Source organism: Lepidochelys kempii, chromosome 2 (genome assembly GCF_965140265.1).
Source record: "Lepidochelys kempii isolate rLepKem1 chromosome 2, rLepKem1.hap2, whole genome shotgun sequence".
NCBI classification, from domain to species: domain Eukaryota; kingdom Metazoa; phylum Chordata; order Testudines; family Cheloniidae; genus Lepidochelys; species Lepidochelys kempii.
This window is the reverse complement of record NC_133257.1, coordinates 17,190,880-17,212,175: the sequence shown is the minus strand read 5'-3', so window position 1 is coordinate 17,212,175 and position 21,296 is coordinate 17,190,880. Positions and strand designations below refer to the sequence as shown.

Below are 21,296 nucleotides of genomic sequence, written 5' to 3'. Positions count from 1 at the left end.
CAAGCACTCAGTACCAGGTGCACCAATACTGAAGCCATCTTCCACAGGTTCTCCCTCAACTCTTTGATACTATGGATATCGCAAGAATTTAGGTACCCATAGGACCTGATAGTATCTTCAAAGCCGAAGTTTCCTCTGTTAATGAGTGCTGGGGGTTTGTCAGTGACAGGAGTCTCTTGATCACCAACCTCTCTATCACCTAGAGTAACATACTTGCCTGTGTCTACTTTGCAAGCTGAACAGCTAGCCCCGCCACACCCTTTGGAGTATGTGCAGGGTTCCCTTGTCTATTCTAGGACACAGTGCTCTCCTTCCTACACTTACGTGTTACAGGAGGATAGATTTCAAATGACACCCCCTGGCAGGAACACAGATGGATGCTTCCACCTATGCTATGCCACCTATGTTCTCTCCACAGGTACCATTGCGGAGAGTGGACCAGATGATATGTCTGGGGCGAGAAAGCAGAAGGAGACTCCGCTGGTTGGAAGGCATGAGATGCGATGTCCTGAGGTTGGGGGTTCCATGACCACCACTCCCAAGAGGAGAAGGCGGGTGGTGGTGGTCGGGGACTCTCTCCTCCGGTGGACTGAGTCATCTATCTGCCGCCCTGACCGGGAAAACCGAGAAGTCTGCTGCTTGCCAGGGGCTAAGATTCGCGATGTGACGGAGAGACTGCCAAGACTCATCAAGTCCTCGGATCGCTACCCCTTCCTGCTTCTCCACGTGGGCACCAATGATACTGCCAGGAATGACCTTGAGCGGATCACTGCGGACTACGTGGCTCTGGGAAGAAGGATAAAGGAGTTGGAGGCACAAATGGTGTTCTCGTCCATCCTCCCTGTGGAAGGAAAAGGCCTGGGTAGGGACCGTCGAATCGTGGAAGTCAACGAATGGCTACACAGGTGGTGTCGGAGAGAAGGCTTTGGATTCTTTGAACATGGGATGGTGTTCCATGAAGAAGGAGTGCTGGGCAGAGACGGGCTCCATCTTACAAAGAGAGGGAAGAGCATCTTTGCCAGCAGGCTGGCTAACCTAGTGAGGAGGGCTTTAAACTAGGTTCACCGGGGGAAGGAGACCAAAGCCCTGAGGTAAGTGGGAAAGCGGGATACCGGGAGGAAGCACAGGCAGGAATGTCTGTGAGGGGAGGGCTCCTGCCTCATACTGGGAATGAGGGGCGATCAACAGGTTATCTCAAGTGCTTATATACAAATGCACAAAGCCTTGGAAACAAGCAGGGAGAACTGGAGGTCCTGGTAATGTCAAAGAACTATGACGTGATTGGAATAACAGAGACTTGGTGGGATAACTCACATGACTGGAGTACTGTCATGGATGGTTATAAACTGTTCAGGAAGGACAGGCAGGGCAGAAAAGGTGGGGGAGTAGCACTGTATGTAAGGGAGCAGTATGACTGCTCAGAGCTCCGGTACGAAACTGTAGAAAAACCTGAGTGTCTCTGGATTAAGTTTAGAAGTGTGTGCAACAAGAGTGATGTAGTGGTAGGAGTCTGCTATAGACCACCGGACCAGGGGGATGAGGTAGATGAGGCTTTCTTCCGGCAGCTCACGGAAGCTACTAGATCGCATGCCCCAATTCTCATGGGTGACTTTAATTTTCCTGATATCTGCTGGGAGAGCAATACAGCGGTGCATAGACAATCCAGGAAGTTTTTGGAAAGCGTAGGGGACAATTTCCTGGCGCAAGTGCTAGAGGAGCCAACTGGGGAGGGCGCTTTTCTTGACCTGCTGCTCACAAACCGGGTAGAATTAGTGGGGGAAGCAAAAGTGGATGGGAATCTGGGAGGCAGTGACCATGAGTTGGTTGAGTTCAGGATCCTGACGCAGGGAAGAAAGGTAAGCAGCAGGATACGGACTCTGGACTTCAGGAAAGCAGACTTCGACTCCCTCAGGGAACGGATGGCCAGGATCCCCTGCGGGACTAACTTGAAGGGGAAAGGAGTCCAGGAGAGCTGGCTGTATTTCAAGGAATCCCTGTTGAGGTTACAGGGACAAACCATCCCAATGAGTCGAAAGAATAGTAAATATGGCAGGCGACCAGCTTGGCTTAATGGTGAAATCCTAGCGGATCTTAAACATAAAAAAGAAGCTTACAAGAAGTGGAAGGTTGGACATATGACCAGGGAAGAGTATAAAAATATTGCTCGGGCATGTAGGAATGATATCAGGAGGGCCAAATCGCACCTGGAGCTGCAGCTAGCAAGAGATGTCAAGAGTAACAAGAAGGGTTTCTTCAGGTATGTTGGCAACAAGAAGAAAGCCAAGGAAAGTGTGGGCCCCTTACTGAATGAGGGAGGCAACCTAGTGACAGAGGATGTGGAAAAAGCTAATGTACTCAATGCTTTTTTTGCCTCTGTTTTCACTAACAAGGTCAGCTCCCAGACTGCTGCGCTGGGCATCACAAAATGGGGAAGAGATGGCCAGCCCTCTGTGGAGATAGAGGTGGTTAGGGACTATTTAGAAAAGCTGGACGTGCACAAGTCCATGGGGCCGGACGAGTTGCATCCGAGAGTGCTGAAGGAATTGGCGGCTGTGATTGCAGAGCCATTGGCCATTATCTTTGAAAACTCGTGGCGAACGGGGGAAGTCCCGGATGACTGGAAAAAGGCTAATGTAGTGCCAATCTTTAAAAAAGGGAAGAAGGAGGATCCTGGGAACTACAGGCCAGTCAGCCTCACCTCAGTCCCTGGAAAAATCATGGAGCAGGTCCTCAAAGAATCAATTCTGAAGCACTTGCATGAGAGGAAAGTGATCAGGAACAGCCAGCATGGATTCACCAAGGGAAGGTCATGCCTGACTAATCTAATCGCCTTTTATGATGAGATTACTGGTTCTGTGGCTGAAGGGAAAGCAGTGGATGTATTGTTTCTTGACTTTAGCAAAGCTTTTGACACGGTCTCCCACAGTATTCTTGTCAGCAAGTTAAGGAAGTATGGGCTGGATGAATGCACTATAAGGTGGGTAGAAAGCTGGCTAGATTGTCGGGCTCAACGGGTAGTGATCAATGGCTCCATGTCTAGTTGGCAGCCGGTGTCAAGTGGAGTGCCCCAGGGGTCAGTCCTGGGGCCGGTTTTGTTCAATATCTTCATAAATGATCTGGAGGATGGTGTGGATTGCACTCTCAGCAAATTTGCGGATGATACTAAACTGGGAGGAGTGGTAGATACGCTGGAGGGGAGGGATAGGATACAGAAGGACCTAGACAAATTGGAGGATTGGGCCAAAAGAAATCTGATGAGGTTCAATAAGGATAAGTGCAGGGTCCTGCACTTAGGATGGAAGAATCCAATGCACCGCTACAGACTAGGGACCGAATGGCTAGGCAGCAGTTCTGCGGAAAAGGACCTAGGGGTGACAGTGGATGAGAAGCTGGATATGAGTCAGCAGTGTGCCCTTGTTGCCAAGAAGGCCAATGGCATTTTGGGATGTATAAGTAGGGGCATAGCGAGCAGATCGAGGGACGGGATCGTTCCCCTCTATTCGACATTGGTGAGGCCTCATCTGGAGTACTGTGTCCAGTTTTGGGCCCCACACTACAAGAAGGATGTGGATAAATTGGAGAGAGTCCAGCGAAGGGCAACAAAAATGATTAGAGGTCTAGAACACATGAGTTATGAGGAGAAGCTGAGGGAGCTGGGATTGTTTAGTCTGCAGAAGAGAAGAATGAGGGGGGATTTGATAGCTGCTTTCAACTACCTGAAAGGGGGTTCCAAAGAGGATGGCTCTAGACTGTTCTCAATGGTAGCAGATGACAGAACGAGGAGTAATGGTCTCAAGTTGCAGTGGGGGAGGTTTAGATTGGATATTAGGAAAAACTTTTTCCCTAGGAGGGTAGTGAAACACTGTAATGCGTTACCTAGGTAGGTGGTAGAATCTCCTTCCTTAGAGGTTTTTAAGGTCAGGCTTGACAAAGCCCTGGCTGGGATGATTTAACTGGGAATTGGTCCTGCTTCGAGCAGGGGGTTGGACTAGATGACCTTCTGGGGTCCCTTCCAACCCTGATATTCTATGATTCTATGCTATTTGAGCCCCCTTAGTGGTTCTGGTGGGACCTGTGGGGGTTCTGTCATCAACAATTTGCAGCAAGATCTTTGCACCGCTGGAGGGAACAGAAAAGGGACCATTCTTCCTCCACCTCCTCTACCACCATTTATGACAGAGGAGGAAACCTTTGAGGAGCAAGAAATAAGAGTGGTTAAGGAGGTGACACCTCTTACTAATATTTCCTCCTCGTTGCCTGATGAAGCTGTCATGCTTCCACCACCCTCTAAGGCAGATGACGTTAGGCACTTTCAAGAACTGATTAAGTGAATTGCTGAAATGCTTCTGACTCCCTTAGAGGAGGTTCAAGAGTCCTGTCATAAACTTCTAGATATTTTGCATACCTACACATCTCTGAATTATCATTCTGGTCAATAAAGGCTGCTAAGACAGTTTAGCAAACCCTAGCTGCCATACCACCTACTTGCAAGAGGGCAGATAAAAGGTATTATGTCCCTGCCAGGCAATCAGAGTTTTTATTTTCTCATCTAGCTCCAAATTCCCTGGTAGTGAAGGCTTTTAGTGAACAAGGTAGATAGCATAGCTCAAAGTCCACCCTTTACAGAAAGGATGACAGGAGGCTTGATCTTTTTGGTCCCAAATGCTATGCTTCAGCCACACTTCAGTTCAAAATAGCAAATTATAAGGCGCTCATGGTCAAATATGATTATTTAAATTACAACGAACTTAATTCCTTTATTGAGCACCTGCCAGAGGAATATCGTGATCAGTTTAAGGCTATTGTAGACAGGGTCAGCTCCTGGCAAAGATATTGTTCCAGGCTTCGTTGGATGCTGCATATACTGCAGCATGATCTATATTCACTGCAGTGCTCAGGAGGAGAGTGTCTTCGCTGCAGCTGTTGGGCTTCCCAAGAGAGGTTAAGAGTACTGTCAAAGACCTGCTGCGGCCCCAGGGGTTCAAGCTGTGTGATAGGTGTGGTAAGCCTCTGCCCAGAGGGGATCTGCACGCCACTTGTCTGAAGTGCCTGGGAGAGGGACATTTGCAGGGAGAAAGGATATCGGCTGAATCTCCTTTTAATGGAGTCTGCTCTCTGGCCTCAACCAGCACAAGAGGCAGCACCAGCAGCTTCGTTGCACAGCTCACCGGCCTCAGTGCGGGACACCTCGGCACTGAGGAAGGACTCGCATAAGGAGCGTCGGCACCGCTCCCCACTGTGGAAGGCCGGCTCATTGGTGCGACACAGATCACAATCCCCGGTGCAGCATAAGAAGAAAAAGGCAGAGGGGGTCATTCCCACACCAAGAAGAGCAAACAGGACATCAGTGTGGTGCGTCCCAGACCGGGACACCAGAAGGCTGGTCCATTGGTCCCGTCACTGTTGACTCCAGCCTTGAGGGGAGGTCCGTTGAGTCCAGTGTTGGTGGACTTCCTAGTCTGGGAGGTGTTGGAAGAGGACCTTGACCTTCCCTCCACACCAGTCACTTTTGAGGCCGCGTGGGATTTGATTGCCATGACGGCACAGTCCCCCACCACTCATTCACTGGTTCAGGTGCAGACAGCGGAAGCCCCAGCTCATCCTGGAGCATATGGACAAGATAGTTCTCACTGCTTTTTAATATGCAGAAGATAGAAGACATTGACAGGTATTATGCACTAATATCACAAATTCTGATTTTTTTTTAAATTTTTTTTTTGAGCAAGGTTTAGACTCTCTTCCAAGAGTAGATAGCTTTTCCTTCCCTGTTAGAGTAGCTCTCCTTCCTGGAGCGCTGATACCCGGTACATCTGCTGCACCCTTTGGGCACTGACAGCGGCACCATCTGTGGCACCACCTATCCGGCACTGTGGCAAGCCCAGCATGATGCAGTGCTGTTACCCATCGCCTCGATGTCAGGTCAGGGTCTGCCCCACCCTGGTCGGGCTCAGACTATTCCTCTGAGTCAGAGGCGGAGTTGTTCGTGTCCCGACACAGCTGGTACCGCTCAAGATCCCGGCTCCGGTCTCAGCACTGTAGCGTGGAGGATCCCTTGGTACCAATGGTGTACTCGCCACCCCAGTGGCAGGGCCCAGTACAATGGCCCTTTTGGACACCTTGGGCCTATCACCAGGCCCAAGGGCATAGTTCCAAGGCAGCATCAGTAGTTTTTGTTGCCCATACTGCTCTCTCCCTCCCTCAACCCCCTTTCAGGGCTCCCGAAAACCATGGGGTGCAGACCCCAGGCCTCCCGGATTGGGTGCGTTGTCAGAGCTGCCAACACCTGTGGCTCCCGCAACACTAGTCGCAGCAGCAGTGGATGTCTCTGAACACATCACAGGGAACTGGAGGGGCTGTCCCACCTCCAGCCTCATTTTCTTCCTTGCCATGTAAGACAGAAGTGGGCACTACAATGTCCCTCCCAGCAATGGACATGAAAGCCCACCAGAACCTCCTTAGGAGGATACGCCAGGACCTCAATATGCAAACTGAGGAAGTTGTGGAGGACTCGGACCCAATGGTCAACACATTCGCCCCAGAGGATCCCTCCAAGGTGGCACTGCCTCATAAAAACTGTACAAAACACCACAAAGGTGCTCTGACAGACCCCAGCCTCTATACCACCTACAGCCGGGGTGTGGAGAAGCATTACTTCATCCCACAAAAGGGGCATAAGGACCTCTTCTCCTACCCCCAACCCGGGACCTTGGTGGTGGATGCAGCAAACCAGAGCCCGTCCCTAAAAATAAGGACTCCAAGAAGCCCGCCCCTAAAAATAAGACAAGTTTAGTTTCCTTCCCTCATGAAACTCACCCCTCATCCTCCATGGCAACTTCCGATCAAACCTCAACTGTGTCTCAGGATGCAGGTCAGATGCTTCACCCCAATCTGAACGTTCTTTAACTGCAATCATAGTTCCCCCATGGCTCTTGGGACTGGAGGCCGCTGGTTTATGGGATGTACAAAATGTACAGGGACACACATCTTGAAGAATTCCAGATACCTCACAGGGTTAGTATCCTCTCCTTTCCGACCAATCCGTGCTGGTCGGCATGCCATGAAATGGCACCGCAGGGTGTGAAGTTGCTTCAGGAACGACTCCTCTAAAATCAGCTGCTCTGTGTCATCCTCTTCATCATCCTCACCCCACTGCTGCCACTGAAGCTGCTGGTGCTACTGGACAGCTGATGTTGCCACATCATCTGCTGGGTGGTGCAGCAGGCGAAGTCCAAATTCATCCAGCTTTAATTGCTGAAATGCAGCCCAGCCTGCCTCTGTATATTCACAGTTGCCAGCACAGTGGTGCAGTACGGCGCATTGTTGGGCCCACGCCGGCCAACAGAAATACAAAAATGGGGCTCACCCATCCAGAAAAGAAGCACTGGGCAGAGAAAGCAGAAACCTAGGTTTCTTTTTTTTTCTTTTAAGAATTTGAACCCTCCTGGTTTCTGCTATGCATCCCACAATGCAGCGAGAAAAATCCCAGAATGCATACTTCTTAGCAGCAAAACAAAGGACCATAGAATATCCTCCAAGAACTCCATATGCTTAGTGTGCACAATGATGCAAATTTAAAAAATGCACAGCCATCCTGTATGCATGCTATTAGTGTGATTTATGTACTGCAGGTTAAATAATGGCATCAATGAGGTTTACCCTCCCCTACCCCACCCCACCCCACCCCACATGTAGGCAAACTCAAAGACTTGCATATGCTGTGTCTTATAATTCTAAAAGTCATTTATTCTTTTTCTCTACTGCACTTATGCTTCATTACAGTTCTGTATTATAAGGGAGAAATGTACTATCTAATTGCTTGTATATGTAATATATCCTTTTTCATAAGCCTGAAACATTCTTCCTACTCATGGTTTCTAGAATAAATGCTCAAAGTAGGGATTGGAAGAGGTCATATGTAGTTTATTACAAGCTGAGCAGGCATTTACCATATACCCATTCATAACAGATTTTTTTGATAGCTGCAGTGGAAAAATGGCAAAGTTCTCTGCAGTGAAACATTGTAATGTACTCAGGGCTGGATTAACGCAGGGGCTTTAGGGGATGCAGCTCAGGACCTTGGATTATAAGGGGTCTCCAAAATATATCACTTACAGTGTTTTTTCAGTTGGCAGCTTGAGAGACAGATCTGGGCCACAATGGTCTTCCATTTGCCCGGGCATCTGCTGTTCCTTCATGCCTTCTGGGAAGCAGCAGCCAACCAGACCGCTCTGGAAACAGCAGAGTTCTTTTCTCCTTCACTGAGGAGTCTAGCGTATTCTCACAGGAAGGGAGGGGGCACAAAGAGCCCTACAGCTCAGGGCAGGTCCATGCCCTTCACTCCCTCTCCTTCCCCTCACCCCCTCCACTTATGTGAGCAGAAATGGTTCCTCTGCTCCTCTCCCTTCCCTCCCTGTAATAACTATCTTAAGAAGGGAGAGGCTGGTGAAGAGAACCCCTGGAGCTGCCCTCTGCCTGGAAGAGGGGAGGGGGGATCCTGCTGCATCCCTCCCCCACTCTGGGAGAGGGGGGTGAAGAATCCAGTAGGAGCAGAGGTGGGGCTGGGAAAAACTGGGGGGAGGGGGGGCACATGGGAGGGGCTAGAGGGCAGAACTGCAGGGGAGCTGAGTTGATGGGAGCAGGGCAGATGCACTTCAGTTTGTTTTCCCTCTGTTTACTGTCATGCTATGTGTTTCTAAATTAAACTTTTCATGTGCATTTAAACACATTGGAGCTAGACTGTGTTGCTACCTTTTGGCTTAATCAAGTGCTGTATCAGATATTTATGCAACTTAAAGTGATCTGTAATTGTTATGCTTTCATTAGTTAATTTGATTGGGTACTGTGCAGCACTCTTTCGAAAAAGACTCTGCAAGCAAATATCAGAAAATTTGAGGCAATAAGAAAAGAAAATTAGATGTCCGTTCATTTCTTATGAGTTTAACTTCTAATTTGAATTTTGTAGTTTTAATAGAATTTATATTAATAGCATGCTGTTTTAATAACATTACAGTATATTTGTGTAAATAATTGTTTGCAACATTTCAATGGAATATTGTCTACCGGCATACTTAATTTTTTATGTTGAGATTAATAAATAGTCTGGCATCCCACTCTTGAAAAGTTGCAAGCCCTGACTGGTGGCAGGCTCACTAGAGAGCAAACACCTGAAAAGCCCTTTGGCCCTAGAGAGTGCCCTTTAGCCCACCAACATTTGGACATTGCCTTATCTGGCCCACCAGAAAATGTAATTGAATATCACTGTTGTAGGTAATTAAGAAATTGAAGTCATAGCATCACTATTTATATTACTACCAGTTATGTGCCGAACTTAAAATGGTTTTGTTCATTTTAATTTTCATTCAGCTTTACAATTGGTATATCCCGTTTAAAAACTGGAACTGAAATAACCAATATAACTTAACAATAAAGTGGTTGGCATTGGGCATAGGTGGTGGTAAAACACAAACAGTATGTCTACGCAGCCCACAGCAATGAGCCTCTCAGCCTGAGTCAACAGACTTGGGCTAGCGGGGCTCGGGCTGGCTCTCTAAAAATACGCTGTGTAGACAGTGCTTTGAAGTTGTGACTCAGGCTCTGAACCTAGCTGCAACGTCAAAGCGCATTCTACACTGCTATTTTTAGAGCACTAGCATAAGCCTCGCTAGCCTGAGTCTGTTGACCCAGGCCGGGAGGCTCAGTGCTTCAGGCTGTGCAGACTTACCCTCTAATAGCAAATCCAGTTTTCCTTCCTATTCTGTTAAAGTGTCCTCCTGATCTCCTCTTTTGCACCCTAAAAATGTCTGGCAAGGGTCTAATTATTAACCATCTACTTAGTATTGTAGCTTCTAAAATATTGACCAGAGTAGAGGCACTTAGGTTTGACGATGTAAGTTTAGATCATAATGACCTTAAACCACAAAGCTTCTGTGAACATTGGAAAGCCGTAGAGCTGTGAAGTACATTGTCATGTGACTACAATGACATTTCTTTTCAACATCTGACTTTTTGTGATACTCGTAGGCTACAGCTGTAAGCTACTGAAACTATTAAATGTGGCTTGCCTCTTTTGATTGACACTCTTTGTAAACAAAGTTAACACAGAAGCATTGTGTTCCTGGAATTGAATATGCTTGCAGACTTTAAGGTCTACAGGATATAGTTGTGATATAGTTACATGGGCAGCAATGTTCTAATTGGTTCCATCATTTATTTATTTTTTAACCTGGAAACCAGCTATTACTGCGAAAGTATTGGAGTTTTCATTTCTCACTCGCCCACCTAATGATGATTAAGCAGTGGGCAAGTGAAAGAGATCTTTAGTCACTTTGTTCCTACCAAAGTTTTGCCCAAGTTCTTGCATAGATTTGGGGCTTTTAATTCATTTTGAAATATAATACATTAATACAAGTAAACCTTAGCTATGTTACCAAAAATATTTTGTGCAGCCTGAAACATCACATAACTTTTGCTTTAAATTCTTTTCGACTTGTCTTCTATATAGGTTTACAGTAGGTTCCTGTTTATCCAAAACCCTATTACCCGAATGTCCGCATTGTCTGAATCCCTTCCTTGTCTCCCAGCATGAGGTACAAGCTCTCTATATCATGTATCTCATGCTGGGGGATAATGTGGACATTCAGTTAATAGAGGAAAGACCCTCCTGGCAGGACTGCAAGGGGGAGGACAAGCCCTCAACCTTGGGAGAGGCTGAATGGCTCCTGCAGCAGCACAAGGAGCCCTCTGCAGCCCTGCTGTCCTGGAGGGGAGTGAGTGGGGCCATGACAGGATTCTGCTCTTCCCTGCATGGACTGCAGCCTTACCTGCACCTTGTGCCTGCAGGGATCAAGTGTCCACCGACCCTGTGGCAGCACAGGGACCCCTCTGCTGCCCTGCAATCATGGGAGTGGGTGAGCAGGACAGAGCAGAGACCTCTAGTTAGGACTGCGAGGAGGAGGAGCCCCCAGCCGTGGAGGAGGCCACCTTCTGCTGAATGGCTCCTGCCCTCTGAATAATCTGAATTCCAATTGAATAAAACCATAAAAAGGCATTAAATAAAGTACTGTGTTTTATAATACTCTTTTCTGCTATACTTAGAGGGTTGCGTAAGACCAAGAATGGCTACATTTCTTTGGATATAGCTGAGTTCAGGGCCTATACAAATGCAGCTGGGGCTCCTTCAGAACTGTTTGACTTGTTCTTCTTTTACAAGACATAAGGTTCATTGCAGGAACTTTTTGTTCTATTTGCCCCAAAGTGCTCCTCTAATAAAAACTGCATGTGAAAGGCGAAGGCAGTAGAGAGCGTATTCACCAATTATGTTTTTCTGAAGAGAATTACAGCAGGGGATGGAGGTTCCTTCAGGTCATTAACCTCTATCCAGTTCCTTCAGATCAGGATGGAACCCTTCAGATAATGGAAGGATTGACAGAATTGTCTGAATTAAACCTAACCAAATAGTATAGCTACATAGCTAACTAGTGTGTTTGATCTTGGCAAATAGATTTTAGATTTAAAGCTGTCTAGGGTAAAAGGGCAACCATTTGTTCACCAGGTTTCTCAGTCCATAGACAAATCTACAATACTAGATGTGATGGTGTTACTGGATAAGTAACATGTCAAAACTCAGTATTGGTAGCCATTGTTTTGCCTCCTATCGGTTACTGGTCCTATGACTAAATTATTTATTGAACACTTACAGTTTGCTTGGGGGAGAACAGATATGTAAAGACTGACATTGAGTCTCTGCTCCAGGTAGTTCACAACCTAGTACAGACACAGATAAAGTTGTTTACCCACAAAAATATACAGAGCTTGACCAGATGGACAGTGCACAGCAGGCTGTGATGTAAATCTACAGCACATTAACCTGCAGTGCACTAACTGGCTACGTGAAATGGGAGTAGATCAAAGCACGCTATACTTTTAGTGCGCAGTAGCAGTGTCCACATGGCTAGTTAGTGCCTGGCATTATAGTGCATTCTAGGTTTACATCCCAGCCTGTCTGTCTTGGAACAATTTGGATGAGGTATCTTGCAGAGATCATTGTTGAGTGGCTTTGCATAAGTCAAGCACTTGAATACTAGACGGATGAGAGCCATAAAAGTACCTAGGGATAGGTGTATGAGTAACAAGTAAAAATAACTCCAGTGCAACTTTTTTCTTTGTTTTAGTCGAACTGGCCCACCCTCATCCCCTACAGGAGGAGAGAAAGAGGAGAACCCTGCTGTGCTGGCCGAGAATTGTTTTCGAGAACTGTTGGGCCGAGCAACCTATGGGAATATGAACAATGCTGTCAGACCAGTTTTTGCGTGAGTAGAAAACAAATGTCAAAATAACTGTTTGTCCTAAAAGTTGGAAGTGTGTCTAATATTTCAATAAAAAAGATTAAGTTTTAATACTTGAAGTACTGCATTCTAATCTTTTTTCCCTGTCCATCACTCTGATCACGTCACTTTGAATCCTTTCACTGGCTCCTCCTGTTTCATCCCATAAAACTCTATCCCATAACATTCCTTCTTGTCCCCTTTTTCAAGGCCCTTCAAAAATCTACCTGTCCCAGCTAGATGCCAGCCTTGTCTGCCCATCTGTTAGCTTCCCCCATGCAGCCCCTGTATTACAGTGCCCAGGATGGGTTGTTGCCAGTGGAGGCTGAAATTGGGTTTACAGTTTTAATTCAGCAGTCTTTCTCTACTGCCTGAGCTAAAAGACCCAAGTCTATTTGCTCATAGACCGTAGCCAACTCATAAACTGCTGTGGTCCAGCCTCCAGGAGGAGACAGAGCCACATTCATTCCAGTAAGCATGAGTTACACATGGAACACCCCTCTGAATTAATACATATGGCTACTACTTAACTCTTCTTCGAGACACACCTCTGCTTGTGATACCTACAGGAAATCAACCATCTGATAATGGTTTTGTTGTGCATCAGTCAGGGAAAGCTAATTATATTAAAGTGTACTTGGTACCTTCAATGATGTTTGACTTGTGCACGGAACGAACTGATGTAAACTGTTCTCCCTATCATCTTTTCCTGCCTTCTGATTTTCACTCATGTTGTTTTTGTCTCAGATTAAATTATAAGCTCGTTGGGTCCAGAACTGACTCTTCTGCTGTGTGTTTGCATAGCGTCTAGCACAGAGGGGCCTGATACTGATTTGAGCCTCTAAGTTAGCACTAATAGAAATAATGTCCTTCTTGCAGCTAATCTATTAAAGTAATATTTGTTTGTTTTATGACCACTTATGTGAAGTTCATGCATTATAAATGCAGAGTATGCCTACTTTCAAACACATTTGTGAATTGTTAGTTGTCCATAATACATTTTAACCAAAGTTCAGAGGTTACGTACTGAAATGGAAGGGTGTTCACCAACATTTTGGTTAGTAAATAGCTGAATAGCAAAAGTGAATGAACTGTAGAAACTGGCATTTATATTCCAATAATGATTTCACAGTGATATAAATTACTGAAAGCAATTTATACCACATGGAAAGACCTTGTAGGAAATTGGAGCAGTTACTGTTTTTGCTGCTCCATTTTCTGACATTAGTATTCATACTGAAGAAGCTAAATCTGAAGAGATAGATGGTTTGTGTTTCCCCTTTGAAATAGCACCAGTTCTGCCTTCAGTTAGTTAAGTGAAACAACTCCCAGTGACTGCAGTAGGAGTTGCAGTGGGTTACTGGGCCTACTTTTGCATTCAAGGACAAGTCTGCATAGTAACCAACAATCTTCATTTGACTAGAAGTGCTCCAAATTTTGCAAATCCATCCCTGGTGAATCAGTTCCAGTCAGTGTGCCAGGCCATGCAGCCTACAGCCTGAGGGGCCAACTACTGCACTGTTGTTCTCCTGCAACTGCAGAGCTCAATGAAGAATAACCATTAGGCCAGCTAGTGTCTGATGCCTCTTGCTTTACTACTCCTCTGAGTTAAGCCCATTGAAGTCTCTGTGAGGAAGCAGTATAACAGCCACCCTCTTCCTGCATTCTAAGTTTCTCTGGGATGAAGGAAAGAGGAATCATTTTAGTGGATGGGGTTCAGAAATTGTGGAGAGGTGGGCCTGAGAGGATATAAGGAATGAACATGGGGCAGGGAACTTGTTGGGGAAGAGAGCTGCCTTTGACAGAAGACAGAAGGTACACTTCTAAAAATTACCAGCTCTTCACCAGTGCATCCACAGTCGACTCCACCTTGGTGTATCTCTCCAACGCCTTGGGAATTTGTCTGTCAGGTATTGAGAGATCTCTTACCATATGGTCTTGCAGACCGGGAAGGAAGCTGGAGTGTCTTCAGCTGGACAGCCTTGGGGCTCATCTTCACTCCAAGTGACCAGCGTTCTAAGGCAAAAGGACAGTAAGGGTGCTACATTCTGCTGTGCTAGTCAGGCACGGTCTGATTGCCTTGGAAGAGGATGGCAAGTTCCTGAAAACAAAGAGAGCTTTGTGCACACAAAACTTCAACGTGAGGATAGTGAAGTCCAACACCTGTCTGCCATGTCCACCATAGGCCAGGTGATTATTTTTTTTTCTGAATTAAAGGAGCCTCCTCCTCCAACTATTCATGTTGTCAGCCAGGTACAGTAACTCCTCACTTAACGTCATTCCAGTTAATGGTGTTTTGTTGTTACATTGCTGATCTATTAGGGAACATGCTTGTTTCAAGTTGCGCAATGCTCCCTTATAACGTTGTTTGGCAGCCGCCTGCTTTGTCCACTGCTTGCAGAAAGAGCAGCCCGTTGGAGCTAGATGGTGGGGGCTTGGAACCAGGGTGGGCCAGCAGCCCTCCATCAGCTCCCCAAAGTTCTCTGTTTGGCAGCTGCCCAGCAGGCTATCAATTGCTGGGCAGTTCAGCTGTCCCTCCCAGCACTGCCCTATGCTGCTCCTGCCCTCTCCTGGGAGCAGCTCCGAGGCAACCTCCTGCTTGCTGTGCAGGGGAGAAGAGAGATGCTGATGTCAGGGTTTCCCCTCCCCGCCTCTCCTGTACCCCATCTTCACAGAGCAGGGGGGACATGATAGGGGCTGAGGATGGAGGGAGCTTGCTGGCAGCAGCTGCTGTCTCAACTTGCTGATCTACTTAAAAAGGCAGTGTACTTAGACTGGGGTCAGCGTACTTAAAGGGGCAATGCGCGTCCGTGTCTCTCTCGCTCCCTCACACTCTCACACACTCTGTCTCACACACACATGCACCCCACCACTGCAGCACTTTGGAAAGTGGAGGGAGTGGTGCGCTGCAGTGGGATAGCGTGGGTTCATAATCAGTGTTCAGTTTCCACAGGGAATCTTGGCAGCCACTACCATGCGTCTATTGTGTCTCCTCCCTCCATTCATGCCGCCTTGTAGAGTGTGAGGCTACATTAACAACAATGTGTTGACCCTCGAGGGCTCAGGCAAGTGCTAGTTCATCGCTTAGCAGCAAGGCATTCCCTGGGAAATATCCCACCCTCTGACTCCTCCACCTCAATCAGGCTTCACAATCACCATTGCTGTGTACAGTATTAAATTGTTTGTTTAAAACTTATACTGTGTGTGTATTACAAAAAAATATCTTGTCTGGCGAAAAAAATTTCCCTGGAACCTAACCCTCCCCATTTACATTAATTCTTATGAGGAAATCGGATTCGCTTAACATCATTCTGCTTAAAGTAGCATTTTTCAGGAACATAAATGCAATGTTAAGCAAGGAGTTACTGTAATTACAACCTTCTACAGATCTGCTAAGCACATTCCTTTCCTGAGGAAAGGGGTGAAGAAACTCTCCTACAGGTTAGTCATAGCTTGTGGTCACCATTCTCAGCATTCCATTGCAACAGCAGAGCCAGCATAAATAGATTCTTTATAAATAATTGACATGTGAGTAGAAGGATGCAAGTGCTGCAGAGATTGTGTACCATTGAAGACCATGAGAATCTGGAACTGAAATTGCAAGAAACTGTTTCTAAACAAAAGTTAGATGACCAGACGCTTTCGTTGTGCAAGTGACGAGAACTGATAAAAGAAAATAACAGCAGTAAAAAGTAAATTAGGCTTCCATTTGCAGTCTGAAAATCTGAGGTGGTGGCTGTAACACAAATGGGGAAATAAGATTTTCTTTTTCTTGACAGGTTTCAGAGTAGCAGCCATGTTAGTCTGTATCCACAAAAAGAAAAGGAGGACTTGTGGCACCTTAGAGACTAACCAGTTTTTTTGAGCAGAAGCTTTCATGAGCTACAGCTCACTTCATTGGATGCATCAGTGGAAAATACAGTGGGGCGATTTATATACACAGAGAACATGAAACAGTGGGTGTTAACATACATACTGAAAGGAGAGTGATCAGGTAAGGTGAGCTATTACCAGCAGGAGAGCTGGGGTGGGGGGAGAGAGGGAGGGAACCTTTTGTAGTGATAATCAGTGGGGGGGGGAAATAGTTTTACTTTGTGTAATGACACATCCACTCCCAGTCTCTATTCAAGCCTAAGTTAATTGTATCCAGTTTGCAAATTAATTCCAATTCAGCAGTCTCTCGTTGGAGTCTGTTTTTGAAGTTTTTTTGTTGAAGAATTGCCACTTTAGGTCTGTAATCGAGTGACCAGAGAGATTGAAGTGTTCTCCGACTGGTTTTTGAATATTATAATTCTTGACGTCTGATTTGTGTCCATTTATTCTTTTACGTAAAGACTGTCCAGTTTGGCCAATGTACATGGCAGAGGGGCATTGCTGGCACATGATGGCATATATCACATTGGTAGATGTGCAGGTGAACAGCCTCTGATAGTGTGGCTGATGTGATTAGGCCCTATGATGGTGTCCCCCGAATAGATATGTGGACACAGTTGGCAACAGGCTTTGTTGCAAGGATAGGTTCCTGAGTTAGTGGTTCTGTTGTGTGGTGTGTGGTTACTGGTGAGTATTTGGTTCAGGTTGGGGGACTGTCTGTAAGCAAGGACTGGCCTGTCTCCCAAGATCTGTGAGAGGGATGGGTCGTCCTTCAGGATAGGTTGTAGATCCTTGATGATGCTTTGGAGAGGTTTTAGTTGGGGGCTGAAGGTGATGGCTTGTGGCGTTCTGTTATTATCTTTGTTGGGCCTGTCCTGTAGTAGGTGACTTCTGGGTACTCCTCTGGCTCTGTCAATCTGTTTCTTCACTTCAGCAGGTGGGTGTTGTAGTTGTAGGAATGCTTGATAGAGATCTTGTAGGTGTTTGTCTCTGTCTGAGGGGTTGGAGCAAATGCGGTTGTATCGAAGAGCTTGGCTGTAGACAATGGATTGTGAGGTGTGGTCTGGATGAAAGCTGGAGGCATGTAGGTAGGCATAGCGGTCAGTAGGTTTCCAGAATAGGGTGGTGTTTATGTGACCATCGCTTATTAGCATCGTAGTGTCCAGGAAGTGGATCTCTTTTGTGAACTGGTCCAGGCTGAGGTTGATGGTGGGATGGAATCATAGTGAAATTCCTCAAGGGCTTTTCCATGGGTCCAGATGATAAAGATGTCATCAATGTAGTGCAAGTACAGTAGGAGCATATGGGGACGAGAGCTGAGGAAGCGTTGTTCTAAGTCAGCCATTGGCTGAACTTTGTGACTTTGTCCTCACCCATAACTATTTCACGTTTGGGGACAATGTATACCTTTGTATACCTTCAAATCTGCGGCACTGCCATGGGTACCCGCATGGCCCCACAGTATGCCAACATTTTTATGGCTGACTTAGAACAAACCACGCTCCCTCCCCATCCCCCCTGCGTGCTGTTCCTCAGACGTTCTTGTCAACTGCTGGAAATGGCCCACCTTGATTATCACTACAAAAGGTTCCCCCCCCTCCCGCTCTCTTGCTGGTAATAACTCATCTTACCTGATCACTCTGGTTACAGTGTGTATAGTAACACCCATTGTTTCATGTTCTCTGTGTATATAAATCTCCCCACTGTATTTTTCACTGAATGCTGAATGCATCCGATGAAGTGAGCTGTAGCTCATGAAAGCTTATGCTCAAATAAATTTGTTAGTCTCTAAGGTGCCACAAGTTCTCCTTTTCTTTTTTCTTGACAGTGTCCATTTATAAGAGTGCATATTTGCATCTCTGGCAAAGCTCTCTGGAGAGGAAAGATTCAGTAGTTAATGCATTAATGGGAGACCTAGATTCAGTTCCCTGCTCTGCCACAGACTTCCTATATGACTTTGAGCAAATCTCTCTGACCATCTGTAAAATGGAGATAATAGTACCTTCCTACTTCGCAGAGGTGTTGTGGCGATGAGTACATTAAAATATTGTGAGGCTGTCAGTACAGTAACAGAGCTGGCCACATTAGTGCCTGAGACAGGTAAGATCTAATTTCAACCTAGTGATGTTGGTCAGGATTGACTTTAAAATCTCCTTGCCTTTGGTGGCTTTTAATGCTCAATCAGTGTCAATATGACTATTAATATATGCCTTGTCTCAAATTCTCACTTTTAATTTTGGTGAAATCTGACTCCTCCATCAGGCAAAAATTACTAGTTCGTGAAAGTTGAAAAGATTTATAGTACTATGCACACATTGGGGTGTTTCTGTTTTTCTGTTTGTTTTGTTATTAACATTCTCGGACAGTTTAGAATCTCATATAGTTATAGTACAAATATGCAGTCTTGAATAGCTGAGATGTCTCCAAGGGGAAAGGAAGGCTATTCACTGTAAATTGAGTTTTCAGAGTATAATAGCCCTACAGACTTGAATTTTGCCACAGCATCATCTATATAAAGTTTTTGGTATAATAGAGAAGGATTGGTTTTCCTTCCAACAAATGTGATTCAGGAGACTGCTTTCTGAATCGTTCTTGAATTGCACCATTAAGGCTTATACTCCCAAGAATGTGTCTCTGCTTATGCAGTGTAGTCTGATAACATTCCTGTAGAGTAGCTAGAGAGTTATTGGCCCCTAATTTCTTGGTGCTTAGAAATACTTGTAGACTGATACCTTATGCTCTCAGCTCACTTCTGTCATTTAATCAAGATATAAATGTATTTTCCTTTTAATACTCTTCAGTAGTTATGCCTTCAAATTGTGTTCATTTTAGTCTCTCGTCTCTGAATTTCTTTGTTTATTTGATTTGAGATGAAAAATGCTATATGCCTAAATACAACATAGGAAATAACTGGCTAGGCAGTAGTACTGCAGGAAAGGATCTGGGGGTTATAGTGGATGACAAATTAAATATGAATCAAAAATGTGTGATGCAGTTGCAAAAAGTCTAATGCTATTCTGGGGTATATTATCAAGTGTCATGGGTAAGATGTGGAGGCAATTCTTCTGCTCAGCACTGGTGAGGCCTCAGGTGGAGTATTGTGTCCCGTTCTGGGCACCACGCTGCAAGAAATATGTGAAGAAACTGGATAAAGTTCAGAAGAGAGCAACAAAAAGGACTAAAGGTTCAGAAAACCTGACCTATGAAGAAAGGTTAAAAAAACTGCCATGTTTAGTCTTGAGAAAAGAAGACTGGGGTGGGGGAGGTACAGACCTGATAAGTCTTCAAATATAAGAACATAAGAACGGCCATACTGGGGCAGACCATAGGTCCATCTAGCCCAGTATCCTGTCTTCCAACAGTGATCAATGCCAGGTGCCCCACAGGGAATGAACAGAACAGGTAATCATCAAGTGATCTATCCCCTGTCATGCATTCCCAGCTTCTGGCAAACAGAGGCTGGGAACACCATCCTTGCCCATCCTGGCTGATAACCATTGATAGACCTATCCTCCATGAATTTATCTAGTTCTTTCTTGAACCCTGTTATAGTGTTACCCTTTACAACATCCTTTGGCAAAGAGTTCTACAGGTTGACTCTGCGTTGTGTGAAGAAATGCTTCCTTTTGTTGGTTTTAAACCGGCTGCCTATTTAATTTGGTGACCCCTAGGTCTTGTGTTACGAGAAGGAGTAAATAACACTTGCTTATTTACTTTGTCCACACTAGTCATGATTTTATAGACCTCTATCATATCCCCCCTTAGTTGTGTCTTTTCCAAGCTGAAGAGTCCCAGTCGTCTTAATCTCTCCTCATATGCAAGCTGTTCTGGACCTTTTACAATTCCAATATATCTTTTTTTGAGATGGGTTAACCACATCTGCACACAGTATTCAAGATGTGGGTGTACCATCGATTAATATAGAGGCAATATATTTTCTGTCTTATCTATCCCTTTCTTAATGATTCCCAACGTTCTGTTTGCTTTTTTGACTGCCGCTGCACATTGAATGGATGTTTTCAGCGAACTATCCACAGTGACTCCAAGACCTCTTTCTTGAGTGGTAACAGATAATTTAGACCCTATCATTTTATATGGATAGCTGGGATTATATTTTTCAATGTGCATTACTTTGCATTTATCAACACTGAATTTTATCTGCCATTTTGTTGCCCAGTCACCCAGTTTCGTGAGATCCCTTTGTAGCTATTCACAGTCTGCTTTGGACTTAACTACCTTGAGTAGTTTTGTTTCATCTGCAAATTTTGCCACCTCACTGTTTAGCCCTTTTTCCAGATCATTCTCAATATATTTATAAAGTACTGGTCCCAGTACAGACCCCTGGGAGACACCAGTATTTACCTATCTCCATTCTGAAAACTGGCCATTTACTCCTACCCTTTGTTTCCTATCTTTTAACCAGTTATCAGTCCAAGAGAGGACCTTCCCTCTTATCCCATGACAGCTTACTTTACTTAAGAGCCTTTGGTGAGGGACCTTGTCAAAGCCTTTCTGAAAATCTAAGTACACTATATCCAGTGGATTTCCCCTTGTCCACATGCTTGTTGACCTCCTCAAAGAATTCTAGTAGATTGGTGAGGCATGATTTCCCTTTACAAAAACCATATTGAGTCTTACCCAACAAGTTACGTTCATTTATGTGTCTGACAATTCTGTTCTTTACTATAATTTCAACCAGTTTGCCTGGTACTGAAGTCAGGCTTACTTGTCTGTAATTGCAGGGATCACCCCTGGATCCCTTTTTTAAAAATTGGTGTCACATTAGCTATCCAGTCATTTTGGTACAGAAGCTGATTTAAATGATAGGCTACAAACCACAGTTAGTAGTTGTACAGTTTCACATTTGAGTTCCTTCCGATCTCTTTGGTGAATACCTAAGTTCCCTCTAAGCTGCGTGGCTGCACAGCAGGCTACTAAGGGCCACACAGGCGAGCAGCCACACGGACCTGGACTGGAGAGGAAAGAGGTAGGGGGCCTGCCGGGCCACTGCCGGGGAGAGGCGCCTCTCCCCCAGCCCTGGCGCTAGAGCTGCTGCTGCGAGAGAGAGTTGAGGGGAGTCCTCTCTCCCCGCTGCAGCCC

At 45.6% G+C, this 21,296-nt stretch overlaps 1 protein-coding gene across 9 annotated transcripts in view; it reads left to right on the top strand.

Annotated features, from left to right (window-relative positions):
* The window catches only part of EFR3A (EFR3 homolog A), a 189,976-nt gene that overhangs the window by 101,851 nt on the left and 66,829 nt on the right, over window positions 1-21,296 (top strand). For all 9 annotated transcript variants that reach the window (XM_073330119.1, XM_073330113.1, XM_073330112.1 and 6 more), the window contains one exon: window positions 12,171-12,308. In XM_073330119.1, the coding sequence (XP_073186220.1) occupies window positions 12,171-12,308 (138 nt within the window). The remainder of the gene's footprint in view (window positions 1-12,170; window positions 12,309-21,296) is intronic.